This window comes from Ochotona princeps, chromosome 27 (assembly GCF_030435755.1).
Source record: "Ochotona princeps isolate mOchPri1 chromosome 27, mOchPri1.hap1, whole genome shotgun sequence".
In the NCBI taxonomy this organism is placed as follows: Eukaryota; Metazoa; Chordata; class Mammalia; order Lagomorpha; family Ochotonidae; genus Ochotona; species Ochotona princeps.
The window spans coordinates 821,830-848,767 of record NC_080858.1 but is presented as its reverse complement, the minus strand read 5'-3'; the positions used below and the strand labels follow the sequence as shown (position 1 = coordinate 848,767).

The 26,938-nt window shown below is 38.3% G+C and overlaps 1 protein-coding gene across 1 annotated transcript in view; it reads right to left on the bottom strand.

Moving 5' to 3' along the window:
* Window positions 1–26,938, bottom strand: part of LOC131478080 (transcription factor RFX3-like) — a 94,231-nt gene that overhangs the window by 25,485 nt on the left and 41,808 nt on the right. Inside the window, 3 exon segments of the mRNA XM_058655667.1 lie at window positions 2,373–2,492; window positions 6,413–6,594; window positions 15,290–15,364. Of these exon segments, the coding sequence (XP_058511650.1) occupies window positions 2,373–2,492; window positions 6,413–6,594; window positions 15,290–15,364 (377 nt within the window).

Below are 26,938 nucleotides of genomic sequence, written 5' to 3'. Positions count from 1 at the left end.
AGCAAGCCACCCACATCAGAGAGTCAGATGAAGTTCTGGACTCCTAGTTTCAGCCTGGCCCAGCCTCAGCTGTTACAGCCATTTGGGAAGTGAACAAGTGCATGGAAGATCTCTCTGTCTCTCCTTCTAACAAATAAAAAAAATCAGTAAAGTAATGGGAAGTTCAGTTTTTTCTTTGGTTCTGATCATTTTTATTTCATAAGAAAAGCAGGTTTGTTAACTCTGGGGCAGGCATCAGGTGCAGTACTTCAGACAGTCCATGGGACATCCACACCCTGTATCAGAGTGTTGTGTTCAAGACTTTCCAACTCAGCTTCTTACTAACGCATGCCCGGGGAGCCAGCAGGTGATGGGCAGGTGTCAGCCATCCACTTGGGAGATCTGGATGGCCTTCTGGTTCTTAGCCTTAGCCTGGCCCAATCCCAGCAGTATTGCAGGCACTTGCGAAGGGAATCACTGGATGGCAAACTTCTTCCTATCTCTCTCTTTCAAATAAATGAAAATAAACAATAAAAAATTTAAGAGATCAAATTGTAGAAGAATAATGTATATAGAACTTACAATTATTACTGAGAAGTTTGTCATTTCTTAACTATACCCATATTGCACTTTTTCTAAAAGCAATTACCACTATATAGAGAATAAATAGGATTTTACGACTCATCTACCTTTTTAGCACCATTATTTATTTAACAGGAGATCACAGGAAGCCCAAGTACATTTTTACCTAATGAATTTTTTGCTAGTGTTTGTTTTATTATGCATAGTCCGGTGAAAGTCTACATTTCAACCACAAAAAAGCTAAAATTCCTTGGAGTTAAATGACAGAAATAAGCCATATAAGGTCCTGGTCTGTTTCACTGGCTGTCCTTCCAAAAAATAAGGATCAGCAATTAAAAAGACAAAACTGAGAGCCTTTACATTAAAACAAAAATACATGAGAAAACCACCTAAAATCCTTGAGACACCTTTATGAAACAGCCAGTCTTGAAGTGATCTTCAGTCTGGGATACATACACCAGAAATCATGTCTGTGTTAAAACCACTTAGCAAATTTCCTTACCTCCAGTCTCTTCCCAATAAATATGTCTTGCCCCAAATCAAAAAGTCATCACTCTAGAAAAAATCAGAGTTTTATTGTTTTGCTTCATAGCCTCCCACAGCTTCAAAGCTATACTCTGCACAAAGAACAAACCTACACACTTCATTTACAACCAAATCCTTCAATGTGTCATCCAAACAACGCTTTAACATTATCTCTGACTAAACTACTCAATTGTCTACTTGATTGTCCTGCAAAACCAGCTTTATCAAACCATGGGCATCAAGGGTATATTTTCCATCTCCTGAATATCTTTCCAAATCTTTTAATTACCAACTCAAACATCACTTTCCTTTGAATCTCATCAAACATCTCCCAAAGCTTGCTGAAAATTAATCTGTATTTGTCAGTTCCTTGATCAAAACTTCATTTTAATGTTTCTCAAACTGCATTCCTTCTTTTAGTAGATGCTGTTAAAATTTTCTATATGTCTTCCCTTCCCTGCTGACTCACTCAGGGGTAAGTAACAATTATGGGGGCAAAGGATAATTTGACGATATATAACATCATGTGTAGGTCATACAAAATCATTCACTTAAAAATTATCCTGCTGTAGGGTTATTGAAAGTCAAGTCCAGCCTGTAGTTTCCTTGGTAAGGCAAGACCAAAAGAGTTCCTGGGTTCTAAAAGGCTTGCAAGTCAGGCATTTCCCTACCCACGACAAATGAAAGGCAGCTGTGGTGATGGGTTATCCGTCCAGAAGTGCATCACAGTTCCTGCCTCTGACTAAAGCAGTATGGATGAACCATCTGATCTGGCTGAGTTAACTAAACTTTCCACCCATCCCTGAATGCTTGAGATCTCTTACAACTCTCGTGTCTACAATTCTACAACTACAGAAGTTGGAATCCAAAAAACATTAGTCCCAAACATTCTGCAAGAACATTCTGTATCAAAAAGAATGCCTGGAAAGATGTGCAGAAAAGCAAGTCAAGCGCTCTGGAACACTGAAACAAGTGTCTCCAGTTGGTATTTGCTGAAGTATTCACCTTAGGCTTTCTGTTTCACTTCCCTGTTGGAACAGACTGGGATGTCACACAGAAACTTAAAAGGGGCCAAACACACTGAGAGATGAGTAATTTCTTAAAATTTGGAAAACAGATAGGATCATTACAATTCTAAATCCTGTTTGAGAATGATCCCTGGAGAAAGCATGCCAGTGATCACAGCACTCCTGTGTTTCTGCTTGTTTGTTTCTGCCCGGAGAAGTGGAGACCTAAGTAACTGGGAGATGCCCAGATGTGACGCACCAGTGATAGAATGAGCCTACCTTTGCTTCTGCTGCATGGGTTGTTGTCGCATAGCCATATACTGCATATCTTCTTGCAGACGATTAAGAGGGGAATCCGGCTTGACACGAATCCCATAGTAATGGTACTTGGAGTTTCCTCTTCATAAAATGAAAATGGACATTGCAAACACACACACACACACAGACAAGTATTAATCACACAATACAGTCATGTAATTTTGTATCTCAAAAATTCAGTATGTGAGGCATACTGATGTTATCTACTTATGACTTTACTTTTACTGAAAATATTTCAAAAATCAAAGTAAGACCTCGGCTCGATTGGCTGAAAGACCTAAGAGAAGTGTTTTCTTACAAAATTTTCAGTGAAACACTAAACAGGAAGAGGCATTTGGTCAGTCAGGATCCTTTTTGGAAGTTTATGGGTTCAATTCCAAGCTCTGCTCTCTATTCCAGCTTCCTCTAATGCACACTCAAGAGGTGGCAGTCCCAGGGGTCACAGTTGGAGAACTATTCTAAATTTATGACTCCTGGACCTATTGCAGTAGCATAATGGCTAAAGTCTTAGCCTTATACATGCCAGGATTTCATATAGGCACAGGTTTGTTTCTCAGCAGCTCTACTTCCCATCCAGCTCTCTGCTTGTAGCCTGCAAAATCAGCAGTGGATGGCCCAAAGCCTTGGGACCCTGCAACCACGCAGGAGACCAGGAGGAGGTTCCTGGCTCTTGGCTTCAGACTGGCTCAGCTCTGGCCATTGCAGCCATTCAGGGAGCGAATCAGCGGATGAAAGATTTTTCTGTCTCTCATTCTCTCTGTGATTCTGCCTTTCCAATAAAGATAACTAAATCTTAAAAAAAAAAAAGTGAACATTTTGTTTACTTTGGTTCAAAGCTTTACAAAGGTCTGGTTCTGGTTTGAGTGATTTCAGTAGAAAATCTTATTGTTGGTTACTAATAGCCTGCATATAATTCACTTAAAAAAAAAGAATCATCAGGATTTTGTTCACACTGAATGATAATTTGCATTCGATTCTAAGTGGGAAGCTTAGAAAGTAGAGGCTTAAATAGTTTTCAAGACAGAAACAATTTCTGGAAACACATCCCTGTCATTGCCAATATTTCCTTCAAGTTGTATCTTCATAATATTTGCCTTGTTTATTCCCCCAACCCTCCCTCTGCACCTACTCTCTCCTCGTTTGCCAAGGCTTTGCTTTCTCACTATTACTGCAAGTACTACACAGGATTTTGAAAGGAACAGGAGATAGAAGAGCTACACAGTGAGTGTGAGTGGGGTGGGCAAAGCAGGGGCATTAGAAGTAAAAGCTGCAATAGTGCAAAATGTCCTTAGAGTATAGATTCTCCTCATTCAGAAACCCAACAGCTCCAATTCCGTCCCTTTCTGTTATAAAGATATGTTTCGTGATTTAAATGGAGCCTCAGAATAGAGCCCATTGAAATCTCCTACAGTGACAAAGAAAGCACATACAGCTATTAGAATGCTGAAGAAAGCCCAGAGTTTCAAAATATTGGCTCTGTAGGTGTGATCACTGAGCCATCAGCAAGGAGATAGCAGGTTAGATCCTCAAATAATGATTTTAGTGGTTTAGGGGAAAAATATTAGAGAAACATAAAGCTTTTTTTTTCCCCTAGAAAATTAGTTTCTTTAGTCTCAATGAGCAATATTTTCTTCAGTTTAAAAAACACCCTGTGGAAGCACACAGGGAAGCTGTCGAGGAGAGAACCAAGTCTCCAGCAGTGTGAAAACTGAACGGTCACTTAAAATGCAACAGAAAGGGGCACTCAGACTCTCTGTACACATTAGCCTGGTGGAGCTCCTAAAGCAGATGCAGTGTTTGATTTTAGGGCAGGCTACACTGAAGTATGCTGCCTCTGGCATTGGAGGCAGCAGCAGAAGCAGGGCCGGGAGACTGGAAGCTTTCCCTTGCTTCTTCCCTCTGAATCAGTGTCATCCGACGTTGTCCTCGGCCCTGGTCCTGGAGGAAAGGAATGTTTGCACCTCTGCAGACCCAGGGGAGAAGGGGAGCCAAGGGGCATGGTATGACTCTGCCAGGTCACTGCTCTCAGAGCACACCCCTCACGCACAGCCTTCTGCATAGGCCCTGGCATAAAACATAATAGTGTTCTCTGCTACTCTGGGTCTTCGGTTGTGAAAGCTCTAGTCACAGAGAACCTCCATTAAATGGATTTATAGGCTTTTTTTTCAGTATCTGCTTTTTATTTATTTTCATTACAAAGTCAGAGATACAGAGAGGAGGAGAGACAGAGAGGAAGATCTTCTGTCTGATGATTCACTCCCCAAGTGGCCACAACATCAAGAGCTGAGGGGATCTGAAGCCAGGAGCCAGGAACTTCTTCAGGGTCTCACAGGTGATGCAGGGTCCCAAGGCTTTGGACTGTCCTTGACTGCTTTCTCAGACCACAAGCAGGGAGCTGGATGGGAAGTGGAGCAGCTCAGATACGAACTGGCACCCATGTGGGAACCTGGAGCATCCAAGGTGAGGAATTTAGCTGCTAGGCTATGGTGCCAAGCCTGAGCATGTCTTTGCTACAGGTAAAAGGATCAATATTTTCTCACTTGGAACATCAACTTAGCTTTTTATTATAAAATTACAATGAATTAATGACTGTGGCTCTGTTTATTAAGATTGAAATATTTTCACCAAAATATCTGAAAGTTGTGATTTATAACTACAGGTGTGTCACTGAAGAAGATTACAGGGTAGCAGCCCTATCCTAATGTTTTATATGATTTCTAAAGTATTTAGAATATCACAAACATTCATATCTTTCTGCCCAATCCAAAATATGTTACAATTTGTAAAAATTATGAAAAGACAAAATGAGTGTTATATTCTTTTTGTCACATTTTGCTGATTAAGAACACTCCTTTAGGGCCCGGCACAGTAACCTAGTGGCTAAGGTTCTTACCTTGCATGCACCAGGATCCCATATGGGCACCGGTTTTAATCCTGGCAGCCCCACTTCCCAACCAGCTCCCTGCTTATGGCCTGGGAAAACAGTTGAGGATGGCCCAGAGCCTTGGGACCCTGCATCAATGTGGGAGACCAGGAAAAAACTCCAGGTACCTTAGTTCGGATCAGCTCAGCTCAGCTAGGCTTGGGGAGTGAATCAACACATGGAAGATCTTCCTCCCTGTCTCTTCTTCTCTCTGTATGTCTGACTTCACAATAAAAATAAATCTTAAAAAAAACTCTTCTTTATTTCCAAAGGGGAAAAAAAAGAGCAAAAAGCTGTTTCTGCACACTGCTGGTTTCTATCCAACAGAAATCTGTATTTTTACCTTTATACACATACAGTTTTATAATCAAGAACAAAAAGAGAAAGGGATAGGACCCGGCGGCGTGGCCTAGTGGCTAAAGTCCTCACCTTGAACGCACCAGGATCCCATATGGGCGCCGGTTCTAATCCCGGCAGCTCCACTTCCCATCCACATCCCTGCTTGTGGCCTGGGAAAGCAGTCCAGGATGGCCCAATGCATTGGGACCCTGCACCCATGTGGGAGACCTGGAAGAGGTTCCAGGTTCCCGGCTTCAGATCAGCACAGCACCGGCCACTGCGGTCACTTGGGGAGTGAATCATCGGACGGAAGATCTTCTTCTCTGTCTCTCCTCCTCTCTGTATCTCTGACTTTGTAATAAAAATAAATCTTTTAAAAAAAAGAATATTAAAAAGAGAAAGGGATAATAAGAAATAAAATGAGAATAAAGCACCACAAAGGACTGTAAGGGTTTTGTAACCTTTCCAAAGAACTTTTAATGTGTCTCAGAACAACAACGAAAGTCCTAGGTAAATTCCACAGTAACAGGTTGCTCTCCCAAGTTCTGAAGTTTCGCCCACTTGATGTTGAGGACAACTTGTCCTTCTAATTTGGCAGTATTCAATCAATAGTGAACTTTCCTTCTAAGAGCTTTTACAAATTGAGCACATTTTATATTATTTGAAGACAAGTACTTTGCTTACATAATCTACTGAGCTGCTGCAATTTGAAAAAGAATGGTTTGCTTTCTCTACCAACCTAGTGCTCAATCTTCTGGTCCGAAGCCCCATAAAAATGGACCTTATCAGTTTTCTGAAAGAGGCAGCGTTGACCGGGTCAGGTTTGTGTTCCTGACAGTGTCGAAGGTAGTGGTTGTACAAGGTGCTTCTGGGAAGGCTCACTCCTTCGGCTGTCTCATAATTGTCCAGCAGCCACTGGAGCTGGTAGGGAGAAGACATTCAATAGAGAGACCATTTAAAATGCCACGGTACACAGAAAGACTTGCAAGTTCTTCATCATGTCTTAGAATGGTTTACACTGGTGTCACAGAGGTGCCAGTGTGGTCAGCCTTTCAGAGTCTCAGAACACTGACAACAGATGAACATCACTTATGAGCTCGGTCAATATCCATTTACTCAGCTATATAAGCACATGTACAGATATACTAATTCACCCTGCAGTGATGGCAATTTTGGAGACAAACACGTCATAGGAGAATTCAAATCATATCAATAACTGGTCCTAACTATAATGAAACAAGTTACCAAGCCTAACAGCATGGCACACACCGTGTCTCTACCGTTGCTCTATCATAATATTTGAAAGCAGGTTGCCATGTACTAGTTTTCATATTAAAGTTATGTTCATTTTTCCAGAAGTCTAATTTACCTACCCAAAAATAACCACTATGTTTCACCATAACAGTAATATCTACTGAGACAGGTTATTTTTTTGCATAAGCAAAAAGGACAAAATTTTGTCATTTCTCTCCCAGCAGGAAAGACACTCACCAGATATTGGCAAATCATTCACATGTAATGAAAAAGATTCATTTGGCAGCATTATCTGACTTTTTATACCTCAAACTCACATTTTTTTTGCACAATTTTGGAAGGCAAAATGAAATTATATTGATAATATTTTCTCAGCCTGTAGCTCATTTTAAAGTTTTGTGCTGTGCAATTAAAAAAAAACCCTATAAAATACAGAATGTGCAAGAAATTCACAGAAAATCAAGACCAAGAATTTTGAAATTGTGAGCAAAGTTTACCTGTTATCTCTTTACCAAAGGAAAATTGAAAATACTTAGGTGATTTTTCCTAAGGTGCCAACTATCTCAACTTTTAAGTCAGATATAAAGTTTAGATTTCCCAATTTATTCCAAAGAACAGTGCTACAAAGAATACTTAACTTTATGTCTCAACAAAATTTCCACCACATAAATGGTAGATATGTTAAAGAACTAAAATTTAACTTACTTCAAATTAAATAAATAAAAATTAGGTAAGCCATGTAATTTGATCAGTAAGAATCAAGTATGAATCAAGCAATAGGTGAGGCATCTCACATTTCCCAGATGGATAAGAGCTCCCTCACAGTCACCAACAATTGCAGTCAAATGTTAAAAACGATTCCTCCTTAAAAGCTATCCAATAAAATTAGAGTATTTCTCCATTTTTTCACATATCTTAAAATTTGTAATCAAACTATTTACACAATGCTTATATAATTAAATTTTTGGCTTTAAATCCATATTAATTTGGGGAGGACAAAATATAGCTACTAACCTAACAGGAAGAGTTCAGTACTCTCTTACTCAAAAATCAGTCAGAAAGATTTTAATTCCTCCACAGAAGTTACATGGATGATAACATGTACACTTAAATACATAAATTACTTCTATAACATATACAACCTACCATAATACTTCTTTAAAAATGATACAATGCCATTTTCATTTTTATAATGATAGAAAAATGTTACATGTTAATAATAATTATTAATACGAACTATCCATGGTCTTGTTATTAAAAGTTTTCCAAAGTTATTTAATTCAGGATATTCTAAATTATATGTAAAATAGGGTCACTGAATATATTCATGCAGTGTGAAAGAGAGGAGGTAAAATGAGTGGGAAATTAAATAGCTGATGGTCAAGTTAGTATTCCTCCCACAACCAAGGGTTAGCACTTGTCTCCAAGCACGGAAGGCAGTCTTTGACTGTACAAGTTCCCTGAGCCCCTGCTACCCACATAACAGAGCAGGATTGAGTTTCTGCCTCCCACTTTTGCCCTGGCTAGGCCTCAGCTATTGTTGGGCATTTGAAGAGTAAGGATGGAAGATCTTTCTGTTTCTGTATCTGTCTTCTTCTGTTTTACAAATAAATAAAGACAATTTTCACAGCAGCAACACGAATTGGATTGTTGCATTTCACCCCGTGCCTCAGGAAGGTGAATGAGATTTGGAAGCATGTGAGTGCCATGACTGCAGCCACAGTGAACCATGGTACACGAAAGTGTGGGCCCTTGTGCAACACATAGACCCTAGACAGAGCAAAGACTGACGGTCTTCTACCAGCATTCTCAGCTTAGTAAAGAAAGAATAGGGGTCCTTAATAGGAAGGACTCAACTGGAGACACCTGAGGAAGAGAATCACTTAAAAATGGATTGCACATGTGTTTCAGAAGGTAGTAATTCTTTTTAACACTTATTTACAAGAGTTAAAAAGATAGAGAAAGGGAGAGACAGAGAAAGAGAGAGACAGACAGAATCCTTTATCTGCTGATTCACTGCCTAAATAGCCCCAATGGCCAGAGCTGGGCCGGTCCAAAACTGGGCCTAAGGAGTTTGCTTCATGTCTCGCACATGAATGCAGAGGCCCAAGGCCTTGGGGTGTCCTATGCTGCTTTCTCGGGCCCTTAGGAAGGAACTGGATTGGAAGTGCAGCAGCCAGTACAACTCATGCCCATTCAGGCTGCCAGGGCAGCAAGTGGAAGATTAGTCACATATGCCATTGTCCAGGTCCGTACAAAGCAATAACTTTAAAAGGTGAGCTAATAAAGTTCCTATCTCCACAAGAAAGGAACCCAAAATAAATGTAATCAAAATGCCAAACACGTTCATAAGAATACATACTGTAAAAGGCATAACGGTATAAATTCTTAAAAACTGAAAAAAATATATACTCTTTGCTATAAATGAACACATTATATGTAAGACACCTAAGTTTTAAGGATTATTTTTCCTTTTTTGCAGAAATGAACAGAATCAATTGTATAACATGAGCTCTGTAACTAGAAGAACATTTATTACAAAAGTGACTAAACAGAAACACTTTTAAAGATATAAAGTAAATGAAAATTACTGAATTAAAAAGTTACACATAAAATTTCTGTAGATGGCCTTGATAGTGTAGTCCTCTTTTTTTAAACTGTTTATATATATATATCTATATTTTATTAATTATTATAGTGTAGTCTTCTTGAAACAATTACTGAAAAGTAGAAATACCTAAAATGAGCAGTTATTTCTCCAGATTATAGAAATCATCATGTAGCTAAAACTTTAAATTGGAAAAGTAAAATAATATATAAAGTACTGCCCTGAATGGGTTTTTATATCACTAGTATAATTATAAAAGTTCAAAATAAAATATTTTAGTTCAATGATACACTGATGTGTTTCTGTGTTCAAATGTATACACATATCTGTCTATAAATACATCAGAATTATCTTAGGCAAAGTAGACTCTATATAAACAGTAAGATAATTCTAGCAAGACTTGGCATAAACTGCTTAGAAACCAAAATCATATTCTTAATATTCCTGCTGAGTATTTCAGAGAAATAAAAGTTTTCCCTAGCCTAGCAGTACTACGAAAGGGCTGAACAAGGTACCAAATCTGGGCTGTTTTGTAACCTGGTCATTGTTCTCACACAGCCTACATTCCTTTAACTTCATCTCAAATAAGTTTCTTAAAACTGAGTTTGTGGAGACACGTGTCTCTATAGACCAACCACAAATACACAAAACCACTGGTTGGCTTTGCAAACTTCCACAAGAACAGGTATTTGACAGCTGTGACTCCAGCTGTGGCAAGGCTGCTTTCTACGTTCTGCTCTGTCTGCAGGAGCAATGTTCTTCCTTGCCAGAGGCTTGGAGTGCACTGGGAAGGAGCAAAGTGAAGTGCAGCGAAACAGCCTGGGAGGAATGGAAGGGATATTTTGTCGCAGCACAGTGGGTCCCAGGCAGGAAGCCCGCCCAACACCACACCAACCAGAGGCAGAGCTTCTAAAAACACAGTAAATGCTCACACTGTCTTAAGGGCTATGATACAAGGCTTTACAATTTAACCAGGTAATAACATTTACTTTAACTTCTAGTTTTCAACACGTTGATAAAATTTTAGTCCAAATAATTGCTAGAAAGCAGTTCTTTCACAGTAGGAGAAACCTGACAGTTACGTTTCTGGGTATGAAGAAGTTTGATTTATCCTTGTGTCATGCAAGGTAAGTTGGTGCCTGTTTCAAGAGGTATCACTTCAACCAGTTTTGTCTACAATAAAAGGTATTTCAGTATCAGAATACAACACTCTTAACTTCAATAGTTTAGAGCTAAACTATCAGTTTATCTTTTACTCCTTTATAAAATCTCTTGTGGGGTCAGTGTTGTAAGCAATTTAAGCTGCTGCCTAAGCACCAGCAGCTCTTGTGGGCACAAGCTTCATGCCCACCTGCTCCACTTGCAATCCAGCTCCTTGCTGTTACGCTTGGAGAAGTGGTGGAGAATTGTCCAAGAGCTTGGCCCCAGCACCTAAGACCAGGAAGAAGCTCTGGCTCGGCATGGCCCGGCCCCAGGCCATGTGGGGAGTGAACCAGAAAGCTTTCTTCCTCTATTTCTGTCACTCTCTCTCTTTCTGAAACCCTGTAGCTGTTGGCTTACATTTATCAATCAAAAAACTCATAAAAATACCATGGGAACTTTAAACTGTATCTGTAAAATCTGAGTATTCTACTGATGAACTAACCTAAATTCATCCGATGGTAGAAGCCAAAATAATCACACCTTTCAATGTACGCATTTAATCCATTTTAAATAGGATACATTAAGAAAAATAAATAGTTCCTATTTTTCTCAAACAAACATACTGATTGACAAATAAAAAAATAAATATAGCATCACTCAATTCACATCTAAATGTAACATTTGGCATTTTTTTCCCAAATGGGTTCTTATCAATGAGGATTTATTTTAAGTTCAGTTCACTGATAATATGAATCTTGAAAGTCCTTAGTTCTATAATAATTTAAACATAACTTATATTTAAAATGCCACAAAATCAAGGGAAGGCAAATGAAAAAGAAGGTTTGCTTTCAGTTGAATATATTTCAAATTAAAACTGCAAAAAAATTTTTACCAGATTTCAAAAATGTATAAGATAAACACTAATTCTTTTTATATGCTTAAGACAGCATTTAAAAAAAATAACATTATTTGAAAAAGAGAACAAGAAATTTAACATTTTGAATTTTAAAGGTATAAAATAAACCAATTTGCATACATTACCATGAAATATTGATTTAATCACAATGGAGAAAAAAATACATAAAACAATTCTGCAATGATAAATATCCTAAACACCATTTACCCAGCACTTTCACATAAGAAAATGTTAAAAATAAAAATAATTTCATTTAAAAGCGTATTTAAATTCTAGACAGAATTCTGGAAAATCAAACCAAAAGTACTGTTCTAAAACATGAGGTCACTTCATAAAGTTCATGGAAAAGGAATAGCATGAAAAACCATGTATTAATTTAAAAAGTTTTTGCACAAATATATACATATATTTCAATTCCAGCTTCCATGAACTTTCTGAAATGTTCATAAAAAAGGTGATGATGTCATTGTTGGCTAGAATCTAAAAAAAAAAAAATTGAGCTGAGGCAACAAACAAACAAACAAATCCTGCCTGTTCTTAAACTGAAGGTTGCATGTGGGAAATAAAAGTAACCACCTATTTTTCCATCAACTGGTGAGCCAGGAAGGAACCTTGTTCAACAATTCACACCGACAGCTATTGAGGCACACCAGAATTCAACAGCAGGAACACACTGCATGCACAAATCCACGTGGAGATGTATATGCTACTGACAAAGACATCCTAACATAGTCAATCTAAGAGAAGGTCTATTCCATCCGATTGTTTCTTAATGTTCGTTCCTTCAGTAAATATTTAGTGAGTGTCCATCATGTATCCACAAGATACTAGTCATCAGGGATGTCTGGGTGGCCAAAGCATAAAATAATCCGTACTTTAGAAATTTCATTGGTCAAAGCTTATTTGCAAATCGCCTATGAAATGTTCGCCCTGAAACCACTGCCACCATCTTAACACTGTTATTGGAATAGCACTGTGGAGGCAGCGCAGCTGTGTTCAGTCACAGGTGGGCACTGTATAGTGTGCAAAAAGTTATAAATGCATTTTAATCAGAATGCTAATAGCATGAGAGTGGTAAAAAAATAGATCAGGTGTAGCACAAATCCTTAAGGACGTGTTGCAAAAGGGGTATACCTCATCCTCAACACAGAGAGTTGAAAAAGCCAAGCAAGCTGGATTCTACTTGAAAAGGATTATTTACTTGATATTCTCCCCATAAAAGCTTGCTGAATTACAGTAGATAATCAGTCATACGAAAATAGGAATTCTTTCCATGTTATGTCACGATATAAAATGAGACTAGCCTTCTCAGCTCCAAATGCATAATTCACATCCCACTTGTAAAACATGTAAATATGGAATACAAGTGATAGGGAATAATCCCCCAAACTCAAATAATTCAATATAATGTCATAGACGAGGAGACATGTATTGCTTCTTGCCATTTAAAACATTTTTACAAATCTCTGCTGAAAAACTTCTAAACATGAAAAATCAATCAGATTCACAAAATTTAGAATTCCTTTAGCAGGTTGTTATCAACTAGAATCCAAGCAACATTTTACTCCAGTTCTTGTGGCATTTCTAATGAAAATCTGGAGCACAAGAAACTTCCCAGAAGTAGAACGGCTCCAGGATGTTTTCCTCTGATTCAGGGAGAGGTGAACCTCACGGACAGGTCAGTAGATCACTGGTCCTGTCTCTACCTACAAGTCACCCGGTGAATCACGCATATTCCTAAAGACACGATTAAACATGTGCTTCTGAATCAACTTCACCGTATCTTAGAGGTGTGATACAATCGAATCAGAGGAGCTAGAGAAAGGTTATTCTCTCATTAGTAATATATGTGCTCACTTGTCCAATGCACTGTGATGTACTCGGATGCAATGCAGGCCACTAACAGTATGGAAAATGTGCCATGCTGTCATATAAAACATGAAGCGGTGGAAAAATAAACATACACATGTGGTTTATGCAACATAAACCATTCATTCATTGTATATCACCTCATGAATTATGTGAGAAAAGTTATTTTAGAAAACCTAGATATTTGAAGAGTTGCAAACAAATCAACAAGTAAAAAAAAATACAAAACCCGTGTTCTGTATATTATTGTTCATGAAAATACTCATGAACTAAAATTAAACATATACAGACACAATGAACTAACATCAAACACACAATTAAACACATCATCTGCTTTGTTGAATTACAGATGTCAAACAAAACGAAATGTGAATTGACCGTTAAGACACAACTCAAAAAGCACCTGGAAGCTTAAGTTTTATTTTTTTCTTAAGTCTCTGTACTTTTCTGACCTAAACTGGAGGACATTTTCAAACACACATACCAGATTACTTATCACCCTCTCCCACGCCTACACAGCCTATTAGGATACAGTGAATTATCATTTAGCAAAGCAGATCCAGGCCTACATGGCAGGGATGCGCTTGGAAAACTTACAGAAGAGAACCGTATTAAATACAAATTTTGTCAAAAGAGGAAGCAAGTCATGTATTTCAAATTGTTTAAAAAATATACACTATTACTTTTAAGTTACATCTATAATTTTCACCGAAGTTACATAGGTATTCTTGAAGTTGGCAGTCATGTTCCTGTGTGCCATGAAACTGTTATTTGATAAAGGAACAGGAAAAAAAAAATGCCTCAGCAAAAAGCAAATGTGTTGAACATAAGGAAAGTTCTAATGTTACTTTGAAACATAAAATTTAAATTTTTTGAAATTCAAATCTTTAAAAAGCATAGCAAAACATGTTCCATGAGCTAAACCCTGGGAAGCAACTGTAGATTTTAATTTTGGTGTTTTAGAGAAAAAAAATCCTTCTAACTAACGTCATTAAAATTATTTTAACAGTACATCTCTATCGAACAGATTTAAATCCCAAGTCTATTTACTTGTTCCCACATAGTCAAAAATCATTTGCACAAGGTAATTTCTAAGTCATATTTGCTTTTATTCCTCAAATGTTACTAGTGGATAATAAAATGCTATTTTTGATTTCATACAACTGTCATCACCCCTCTCACGGTTACTTACCAGAGTCCCAGGGATGCGGCAGCTGGGTAACAGTGACAACGTTCAGGACACAGGGAGGACAACTGTTCTGCCTCAGTTATTAGCAGTTCACGGGTCATCTATGGCCTCACTGCTTCTGTTGGCTCACCTTCACTTCTCTTTAGGTCCCTTCTACCGCCTTCCTGGTCAATCAATCATTTTCAGATTACCACTGCATTTGGCTCTAGTAATCTTTTCTCACACTGAATAATGCTACTGGTCACAGGAATAGACACAATTGTCTCTCTGTCTAGGACCCAGATATGCAGCTTATGGGGTTTCATTCCACAGTCAAAAAACACCAAGCTGAAAAAAAAGAGCTTTATTTATTTTAAAATCATCATTAATTACTTGGAACAGATAAATGGCAACTTGTTATTAACTTTAAAAATGTTAGATATGTACCAACATTGAGTACAAAGACTCTGCTTTTTTGATTTTCTATATCAAATATAGACATTAAATGATAGAGATCAAACGTGGCTGAAAAAAGGAGGTTAGGAAGTGAAATAAATCAATGAACAAATAAATAACAAATAAATAAAACAAGCATTTTAGAGGCAAGCAACACATGCAGAACAAGCCAGAGATTAGTGTACAAGAAGAGGCAACTTACATGGCTGTTGAGCAGAGAGCTTCTGTGAGTGGACAGACCCTCAGACTTTTGCAGCGTCTCAATCGCTATTTCAATCTGATAATAGATGTCATTAAAAAAAGGGCTCAAGACAAGATAGTCACAAATGGCTGGCCAGAGACTTTCTGAATAGATTCTTTCAAGTTCAATTTCTTTTTCAATGGTGACTAATGAACAGCTGTCACCAAGTGTGTTGTTCCCTCTTCTTCCCCAACAACCCCAGAGAATAAAATAAAAATAGGCATACTTTAATAACAACCCAATAGCAAAAGCAAACCTTTTTGAATATTCTGTAGGTATAATTGGAATGGAGACCTGAGGAGCAGGAACCCCTGGCATGTTTTTCGAGTTAAGAAAAAACATTCTTGACTTTAATAGCTCAAGGTGTGACAGAATACCCACTCATTTTCTAGTCTAGCATCTAAGAAGTATTTTCTGTTTGAGTGTGTCATGAGAGAAAAGCCCCATCACAGATTCTGAATGCCATATGCATTTAGTATTTTAATGCACATGTATAAAAATGTATACACTCTTGTCTAAATCTTACATTGAAATTTGGTCATTAGAATGACCAAAGTTGGTCATTAGAATAAACCAACATTAAGATGGAACCATGGACCCTGTGTGGTACTTCAAGATGTGGTGGTAGGCAGAGCTGGTAGGAATGATAGCGGAGATGCAATGTAGAAGAGAAAAATAACTCAGAGTGAAAAAAGAAAAGGGAGAACTACAAAACTAGTTTTACTTCTTGTCATCTCAACAAAGCATGAGCAATCGTAAAGTCTTTATTTAGTAGCATGTGACAGCAGTAAGCAGGATAGACCCCAGACAGCCTTAGAGGTACCAGTCTTTGGTTACTATTCATACATTCTGTTAGAAATAAGTTCTGTCCCCTGGTTCTATCAAATGATAGAAACTAGAGAATTTTTGAAACTACATATTATGAAATTATGAGAAAGTTGGTTTCAATATTTTGAAAATAATCACATCAGCAACGTTAGTGTAATTATAAAAATTTTCAGTGGTTTAACATGTAGTTCGCTTTCTTACACATTATTGTGGCTGTGGAAAGTGATGATGCCATGAAATTTTAACACGCTATTCCCTCCCAAAGAAAAATCATAGGCGGTAGCAGCCAGAGCCAAGCCTATTTTTTTCCTGTCAAGCTTCCATTTTTTCATGGTAGAATACTGTACACAAAGGATACTCAGCAACAACTATATAAATGTTAAATGCAGTTGTCTTCCAAACAAACTGTTCATTGACACTTTAAATTTAGTTTATATTTTTTTCCTAAGCTGATTGGTCCTCTACATCTGAGTTAATAAAATATAATACTTTGAAAAATACTTTCATGTTAGAAGCTAGAAGTGAAAAATTGTTAAATTAATTCAGAAGAGGATGTAATATGATTTATTCTATTGTTAGCCATTGTTAGAATACAGAATTATGTAAACTGGCTTCTGAAACATTCGCACAGCCAGATGGAAATCAATGCAGGTCTTCATTTTACTTGAAAATAAACTGAAGAAGGAGATGTTACATGAGTGAGAAATGATCCATTACACATGTAAATGTAAAGGACAAACAAGCATCTTACCATAATATTAAAACTACAAATAAAGGGACCCTGGTATCATGTCTTTTGGAAGCAGATCAGGAAGTGCTCTTAGTCTCAGAAACACAGGTCAAAAATGGCTGAGAAGACTCTATTAATCACAAATCACTTCTCGGAAGAATCTGCCTATAACATTAGTTTGCTAAAATGCTTACTCTTTCTTTCAATTTGAATGTATGGGATTTAATGGAAGATGTCATCCCACTAAATAAAAATAAAATGGCCCATATCTTGTGGTTCTCTTGGTGTTAATGAAAGGAAAACTCAGAACAACAACAACGGAGCAGTACCGAAGGCCGCCCATCCTCAGGGGTTCTGAGGCCTCAATATGAGATAAACCAGCGCTTCCTTTACTTAGCCTGCTTCAGCATTTCTTTTTCTTAGGAACTTGCCTCTATTCTTCACATTTTAATAGAGGGTGGTCCCAGAATTCCAATGATTCCCTAGAAAGTCAGGTGATTAGGAAATCATATTTTCACTTCCACCCTGATGTTAAACAGTTTTGGGGGAGGTAAGGAAGTATGTAAGTGGCGACAGAGGTCAAACTGGGTTACCCCATGAGAGAGGCCAGCTAACTTTCCAAAAATTCTTGAACCTTCCGAAGATTTTTGTTTTGTTTTGTTTTTGCCATAAAGGAGTTGCCTGTTTGGTTGCAAGAATCTTCTGCCCTAATCTGATTAGACCTGTGCTGAATGTGTGGGGTTTTAGAGCATAGGAAAACCAAGAAATTAACATTATACTTTATCTCTAAGCAAAACAACCACCCTCAGAGAAATCAGGTTGGAAACTGACAGCCTTCCAAATACCAGTGTACTCAAAATGTTCATTAATTAGTCCAAAGAGATAACAAGAACACTAGGCGCTTACAAAGACATTGGATATTTACCAAGTTCTTTAGAAATACTATAGGGAACTTCAGATTTATAAAGGAATCTTTCATAATGATGAACCTGATGGCAATGTTTGGAGGACGGATTTTATTTATGAAAGTGACGGTGTGTTACATATGCAAATGGAATGAGCAAATATTTTACCAAAATCTTAAACTGTAAGACTTTACAAAGGAGCTCAGCATTACTGCTCTCAAAGGAGATTAGTCAGTGCTTTTGTTTTCAAGGAGAAAAAAACAGGTCGGAAAACAACAGAAAAATTCATGTGACCGCCAATCATTTCTTGGAAGAATACAGATTACATACAGCATGTATACACACATATGTATACACATACATCATATACACACATACCTATTAGAGATCTTCAAAAAGAGTTCATGGAAAATAAATGTTATAAAAACTGTACACAGATTTCAAAATTTTATAACAACACTTGTTTTTTAATTTTATTCCTCCATAAGTATTCTGAAATCGCCCCCTCTATTATAAGCACGCAGAGTGGCATGAGTGAGGATGAAACAGATTGGAATTAGACATTGATATGTGGATTCAGACAGTAAGGCTTTAACAAAAACCTAGGGATATTTGAAAACTCTTGTTTTCAGATAAAGCCGGTTGACTGGTTTTGCTAGCTAAAACGGGCAGTGTTAGTAATAAGGCTTACAAACAAGAAAAGGTCGAAGAGCACCCAGGGAATGTCTCTGGATTGAATGGAAACTCTAGAGGATCAGATTATGAGAAGAGATTATTACTCACAGGAATACATTGTGACAACAAAAAGAAAGTCAACATGAAGGAGAGTTGAAAGGGTCATCATAGAAATAGGGAGGAAGAAAAACAAAGAAGCAAAATTTTAATATATAAAGTTACAGAGGATTAAACAGCTCCATTGTAATACATGATGAATGATTTCATCCCTATCAATTAGCTTCGATCTTCTCAATGGCACATGGATAACATCTATGCATACAGAGAGGACTTGAAAGAGAATTAGGATAAATTTCTATTATGCTCATCAGATGCAACTAAACTGTAACCTTACTGTTGATTATATATTCTGGCAAATATGTGTTTCGCTTTTGGGAATGAACAATGCCAAGGAAAGGACAGCGCGCTTTAGCATCTGACACCTAAAATCCATCATGGAGGGAAAATGGAGACCAATAAGTCAAAATACAACAGCAGACACGTAAAGACCTGGAGATGCAACAGAAAAAGAGAACTAACACAGATGCAAAAATCGTCAACAAAATACAAGGAAACAGAATCCAACAGTACAGCAGACAGATCATTCACTGTGACCAAGTGGGATTTATCCCTGGCATGCATGGATGGTTTAACACTTACAAACCAACAAAGGTGATATAGCACATCAACAAATTGAAAAATAAAACCCACAAATCCTCTCAATAGATGCAAAGCAGACATTTGATAAAATCCAACACCACTTCACATGAAAAACCTTCAGCAAGACAGTCATGGAAAGAATATATTCTATAACACAAATCACTATGCAAAAAAAAAAAAAAAAAAAAACCCAATGCCAGCATCATACCAAATGGGAAAAGGCTGGAAACTTTTCCACTAAGATCTAGAATTAGACAAGGATGTCCACTCTTACCACTGCTATTCAATATAGTATTGGAAGTTCTTGCCAGAGCTATTAGGCAAGAAAAACAAATTAAAGGAATTCAAGTTGAAAACTAGGAATTTAAATCATTCCTATTGGAATTCAAATTAAGTAGAGACATGATTCTCTCTCTACTTAGAGAACCAAAAGACTCTGTCAAGAGGCTATTGGAACTTGTAAGAGACACTGGGAGGGCAGTAGGATACAAAATTTATGAACATAAGTCAATGGCACTAGTATACAAATGAATTTCATGGCTGAGAAAGAAAGTGTAACTAAGGAGCAAACCCCCTTTAAAATAGAGAGGAATCTTAAATAACTTGGAATTAACCTAATCAAAGATGTAGAAGACCTCTATGATGAAAATTACAAAACATTAAAGAAAGAAATAGAAAAAGGTATTACAAGATGGAGACGGGCCCAGCGCAGTAGCCTAGCAGCTAGGGTCCTTATCTTGCAGGTTCCCACACGTGCTAGTTCGTATCCTGGTGACCCCGCTTCCCATTCAGCTCCCTGCTTGTGATCTGGCAAAGCAGTTGAGGATGGCCTGAGGCCCTGGGACCCTGCACCCATGGAGGAGACCCAGAGGAGGTTACTGGTTCCTGGCTTTGAATTGGCTCCGCTCAAGCAGTTGCAGCTACTTGTTCCAGGCTCAGCAAGATCAACATCATCAAAATGTCCATAATACCTGAAATAATATATGCATTCAACATGATCCCAACCAAAATCCCAGCAGCATTCTTCTCAGAAAGAGAAAAGAAGATATAAAAGTTCCTTGGGACACCAAAGAAATCATGAATAGCCAAAGCTATCCTGAAAAAGAGCAGATCAAGGGGATGGATTAGAACCCCCAGATGGGGTCCGCACGTGTGCAGCCAGTTCATCTTTGTTGGAACAACTGGATAGCAGCCTGTAGAGGTAAGAAGCAAGACTCCCACCTCTCACCTTATACAAAAACCAGCAATAAATGGATCAAGGACCTAAATCTGCACACAGGTACCATTAGACTATTAGAGGCAAACACAGACAACAATGGAGAACAACTGTGCTTGAAAAAGGCCGAAAATGGTCTCTTTATCAGAATCAATTACTATATTCAGTGGTGATTGAAGCAGTGTAAGAAGACAGGTCGTGAGGGCCCAGCGGTGTGGCCTAGCGGCTTAAGTCCTCCCCTTGAGCGCCCCGGGATCCCATAGGGACGCCGGTTCTAATCCCGGCAGCTCCACTTCCCATTCAGCTCCCTGCTTGTGGCCTGGGAAAGCAGTCGAGGATGGCCCAATGCATTTGGGACCCTGCACCCGCTTGGGAGACCCGGAAGAGATTCCTGGTTCCCCGCATTGGATCGGCGCGCACCGGCCAGTTGCGGCTCACTTGGGGAGTGGATCATCGGACGGAAGATCTTCCTCTCTGTCTCTCCTCCTATGTGTATATCTGGCTGTAATAAAATAAATAAATCTTTAAAAAAAAAAATAAGGCAGGTCGTGGACACTGTGGTTATGGTGCTGGCTAACTCAAATGAAAGGGTTACTGTGCAGTTCAAATATTAACTGGATTTGCGATCTGATTTTAATCCCTTGCTACCACGCCTGTAGGAGACTCAGACGTGATACAGTAGTATTACGAACTCAGTTTGGGTGCGTTTGAAATCACATCGGTGGTTTGGAAGCTCAGTGGTAAGGTTACGGGATGTCCGTTTCTGCCTTGGAGGTTTAGGTAGCTCACAGCGCTGATACTAGCATGATCAGCCCACACTACAAGCCCTCACCGAAATGCAATGCATAATAAATGCTAACTGCTTAATAAGTGTAAGACAAATGCAGTGACAAGCAAAACCTGTGAATATACGTATTTTCATTCTAAAATCCTGAAGGTATTAAGAATGGTTCCAGGGCCCAGCAGGGAAGCCTAGCAGATACAGTCCTCACTTTGCATACGCCGGGATTCCAAATAGCGCCAGTTCTAATCCTGGCAGCCTGGTTCCCATCCAGCTTCCTGTTCGTGGCCTGGGACAGCAGTCGAGGATAGTCCAACGCTTTAAGACCCTACACCCATGTGCAAGAAGTTCCAGGCTCCTGGCTTCGGATTGGCTCAGCTCCAGCTGTCGTGGCCACTTGGGGAGCGAATCATTTGTCTCTCCTGCTGTCTGTACATCTGACTTTCCAAAAATAAAATAAATCTTAAAAAAAAAAAAAAGAAGAATGGTTCCCAAAATCTCAACTATATTCAATTTTGGTTTTTCATCTTCTACATTCTCAACTGTCCAGTGAAGGAAGTCTTTATACAAAAATCATTATCAAGGTTTATTTGAATCATGACACTTCACAGATCATCTTAATGCTTAATACTCACAAATATTAACCTTTAATAAAGGATTGTTTCAGCCACCATGCTCTTGTATAATATGAAGAAGCAAAATTACGTTTCATAATGCTGAAATCAAAAGCTCCCTTGTGATTTTTTTCTAACATGTTACTTTTCATACATAGATAATATTCACACTTGTCCATCCCTGTTCTTTCTTTATGCATTCTGGTAAAGATATCTTGGTGCTTGTAAAAGCAGGAGTATAAATTGCTATTTAATTTTTAAAAAATGGTTTCCTTCACTGTTCATGCATTCTTTCTTAATATTTATTTATTTATTCTTTTCATCTATGTAAGAGGCACAGTGACTGGGAAAAAAGAGTTCTTAGGTTTCCTAGTCAATCCCAAATAGCTGTGATAGCCAGCGAGGGGCAGCGCTGACGGCCAGAGCCAGGAATTCAGTCTGGGTCTTCCACTCGGGCGGCAGGGGCACAGTGCTTGAGACATGAACTGCTGTCTCTGAGCATGTCCTAGCAGGACACAGAACCAGAAGCAGAGCAGCTGGGACTCTGACCTGCAGCCGTGGGCGTTCCAGGGCAGCAGCCTCCTACAGCCCCAAGTGTATGTTTCTGCTCACACACACACACACACTTAACTGGCCTTTGCACTTATCATTATGGAGCTCTGGCCATATTATTATATACACATGACATGCATATCCACGAGCTATATACAATTCTACATAATTCTGCTAATGGACAAATGGGAGTTTCCCATTTGTATTAATAATTGTACAACCAGTAAGTCATTAACGCAGTATTTCATATACCTAAGGGCATTACTAATCAGATAAATCCCTGGATATGCAGTCACTGGGCCAAAGGTTATATGTGTTTTCAATGTGGCAAGAATTTCCACATTTCCATGAGATAATGACTAAGGCTGCCTGTTTCCTTACATATTTGCTAACACTTACTAAATTGTCCAACTTTGCCTGAATGAAAGATGAGAAATGGATGTTTTTGTGGTTTTTCATTTCTTTTTTACTGAACTTCTTGTTCATATTTTTTCCATTTTAGGGACTTTTTATGGCTTTGTGACAGTGTCTTATATGTTAGAAAATCAGTACTCTGAGGATGTCTTAACTTCAATGCAGTCTTAATAATTAAAAGAGCTTCACTGAGTGATATTGGTATGTCTTATTCAACAATATACCTTTTTAACTATCCAAGTTTACTTCTGTTTGTTATTTGCCACTGTCTTCATTTATAGTGGACTGTCAAAAACATGGTTGCATTTCATGTAATTGGGATTATCAAAATACTCTTTAGAGCATCTTAATTTTACATCATGCTTCCCATGCTATGGAGGATAATAAGACATAAATGAAGTTAATTCTGATCTAAAGAATAGTGTATGCAACTAACAGAAGTTTACTTACTAAATTATTTTCCACTTGTTTCAGGCAGCATTTACTGATGACACATCATGTTTCTACTGACAAGCAGTATTATCATTATCCTATATTATATGTATGTATGTATTTAATATGTTTATGGTCTTCAGTCTATTCAATTTATTGGTATATTCATATTGCTAGAGAATTTGGCTTACTTCACATAGTGTTGTAATATTTCAAAACAAAAGTAAACTGTTCACCCCATCATATTTCCATTATTTCTCTTACAAAAGTTTCTGTACTACATCTACACATTAATTTAATCATCTTTTAAAAGAAATGAATCTAATGTTACTATGAGATTGTGTTGAAATATTTCAATGAATTTAAAGATTCAATGCACGATACCGCTATTCCTTTTTTCAAGTTAATTTTGCTAATTGGAAAGTCAGACCTACAGAGAGAAGGAGACACAGAGAGGAAGATCTTCCTTCTGCTGGTTCACTCCCCAAGTGGTTACAACGGTCAGAACTGAACCGATCCAAACCCAAGTGTTAGGAGCTTCTTCCGGGTCTCCCACATGGGTACAGGATTCCAAGGCTTTGGGCTGTACTCGACTGCTTTCCCAGGCTACAAGCAGGGAGCTGGGTGGGAAGTGGAGCAGCCAGGACAAGAACCAGCACCTATGTGGTAACCTGGCGGATGTAAGGTGAGGACTTTAGCCATTAGGCTACTGCTCTAGGCCAGATACTGGTATCTCTACTCAACAATATATCTTTCCAATTATCGAACTTTACTTCTGTTTGCCTCAAAATAAAACTTTTTTAAAATGTTTTTAAAAAGTTTTATTTACGGGTCAGATGCTAAACATACATGGCTAATTATTGCCAGATATATTTTTTTTCCATTTTAAATGACAGCTTTGCTTCCATTACATTTTTTGAAGATTTACTTGTTTACTTTGTCTTTTTTTATTTTATTTTATTTATTTTGTCTTTCAGAAAGGGAGGAAGAGATGGAGAGAGAATGTTTCACCTACTGATTTACCCCCAAATGGCTTCAATGTAGAGACAGAAGCCAGGAGCTTCATCTGGGTCTGTCAAGTGCAATGGCCAGCAGTGTGCTTCATCTGAGTCCTGTGACTTTCAAGGGCACAACACATGGGCCATCTCCCTCTCCCAGTTCGTCAGCAGGGTGCTGGTCAGGAGGTGGTACAGCTGAGACACACCTGACACCACAGGGGATGCTAGTGTCAGCAGCAGGATGCTCACCTGCTACTCTACAGCACCAACTCCCGCGTTGGTGTACGGAAAAGCTATTGCTGTCTGTACACAAAAAAGCTATTGAATGCCTTGTATACTCACTTTCCAATTACTTATCTTACTAAAGTTTTACTCTTACAGTTCTTTGTTTTCTTTTTATCAGCAATATAATCATTATAACCACAAATCCTGACCCAATTACATCTTTCCTGGTTTTAGATTTTACTTTTCTCTCTCTTTTTTTTCAAAACTTGCAAAGCACAATTTAAGAAAAATCACTGCTTGCTGTCTTTGTAAAAGACAGAAGGGAACATCATTAAAACTTATCTAAGTCAATTTAAACTGAATGTGTGAAAATATTTCTCAATCCAGTGGTTAGATTAAAAATTCATAGTGTATGAAGTTTACTGCCACCAACAGCTGCAGACAAACACCATAAATGGATTCTAAAAGAAACCAGAAATGGTGCATTTTAATTTGCCAACAATACATTTCATACTTTATGTGGATTGCTCATCACCATGAATGAAACAATAAATCTGTGATTTTTCCTACAAAATGTACAGTCATTTCAAAATATTAAATAAATTTGACATCCTATTTATAAATATAAGAAAGGATCAAGTAAAAGCGATATAGCAAATTATCTGGAACAGACCTCACTCTCACATTTATGAGTGGAATTCACAAATATCATTAAACCTTCCCAATCCAGATTTGTGCGAAATCGAATGTAGCTACTTCTAGAGTGCTAAAATCTATATGTGTTCTGAAATGCTGGTTCGGTATAAAATTGATGAATAATAAAAACTCATTGTTACTATTATTATTGCTTCCAAAATTCAGATGAATTCTTGGGCGATGCTGAGGAGCAACTGAAGGCCCTGTCACTCTGTTTGTCTTAATCTTCCAGTTTATCAAGATTTCCAGGAGTGGAGTGACTTGCAGCCTTAGCCGTAAAATTACTGCCTCCAGATCTTATCAGCTTCCAGGCTGGCGCAGTGTGGAACTGACTGACAGCTGAATGGAATGCAGATGAAGTGATGATGGCTGCAAGTCACTCAAAGTCCCATTTGATTAAGTGCTTTGAAAATGAGGTCCCAGAACCTACAGTCCACTTGTGCCAGAAGCCTATTTGTGTTACACTGTGTGAGTAGTTTGTTTGAGAGCTCAAGGAGCCTCAGGAAAACGGGACCCAGGCAAACAGACCATGCTAAGATCGTAACAGAGATGTGTGCTGCCAAAACAGTGGAGAGCTTTCCCCATAACAGTGCTGAAACTAGTTGGAAGACTAATGCTATTTTGAATACAGAAACCATATCTCCATGAAATATAAAATATGAACATATATGCACACTTCTCACTTGGCTCCAAGCATAACTTTACATGTGATAATGAAAAACAGGTTTTCATTCAAGTGACGATATTTTACTTTTATCTCTTTACAGTCTTAACTAATAACCCAACTAGTAATTTAACATATTTTTTTCTCCTTTGTTAAGATAGATGGGTGGATTCCAAGATGGCTGAATAAGGAAAAGATGCCCTGATCCTAATCGTGAGAAAATATCTGGAAACCAGATAAAGATCAGCATTAGGAGCCAGTTGGAGAGAAGTTTCCAGTGGAAAGTCGACAGAACAAAGAGATCTCTGGGCAAGAGCAAGAACTGTACAGACATTCATCAGCTCACAGGATAGCTTCCGTGGCTCCTGCGGCCAGCACCTGGTGGGAAGGCCATCTTTCCACAACAATGAGAATCTAGAAATGCCCCTACTCCACTGGTGACCTTGTCTGGGGAAAAGATTCAAGTTCCCACTGACTCTAAGTGCAGCAGGACAAACTGGCAGGGGCACCAACATGAAGGAATAAAGCCAGTAGAGGCTGTGGCAGCCCACATGCCTCTAGTAGACTTTGTAACACAGGGTAAATCTGCAGTCATTACTGACACAGGGTCTGCATGGACAAGCTTGTTGGGGCTTCAGGGTCTCCAGTTAACTCTGATTGATTAGCACCCTGCTCCCCTCCCCTCCCACTACAAGACCTGGTTCAGATATGAGGCGGCACTCTGCTAAGGGAAGCTCATGGGGTAGAGTGAGGATTCCCTACACCCTGTGAATATGCAACAGACCAGAAAACTACTAAGAGTATATGGAGTATTCAGGAAAAATGCTATCACTTCCTCTCTCTGTAACGCTTTGAAACAAACAGATGTACAAAAACACCTGATGGACTAATATCAATTCTTCTCAAACTATTTAAAACAGTTAAAATAGAGGCAATCCACATAAACTCCTAGGAAGCCATCATTAAAATCAGAAAAAGATACAACAAAGAAAGAGAAGTATGAACCAACATTCCTGATGAACTCTGATGCACAGATTCTCAACAAGCTGCCAGCTACCTGACTCCAGCAACATAGCATAAAAGATCATCCACTGGGGCCTAGTGGGGTTCATCCTAAGAATGCAGGGATGGTTCAACATATGTAAATCAACAAACATGATCCATCATATTAACAAACTGAC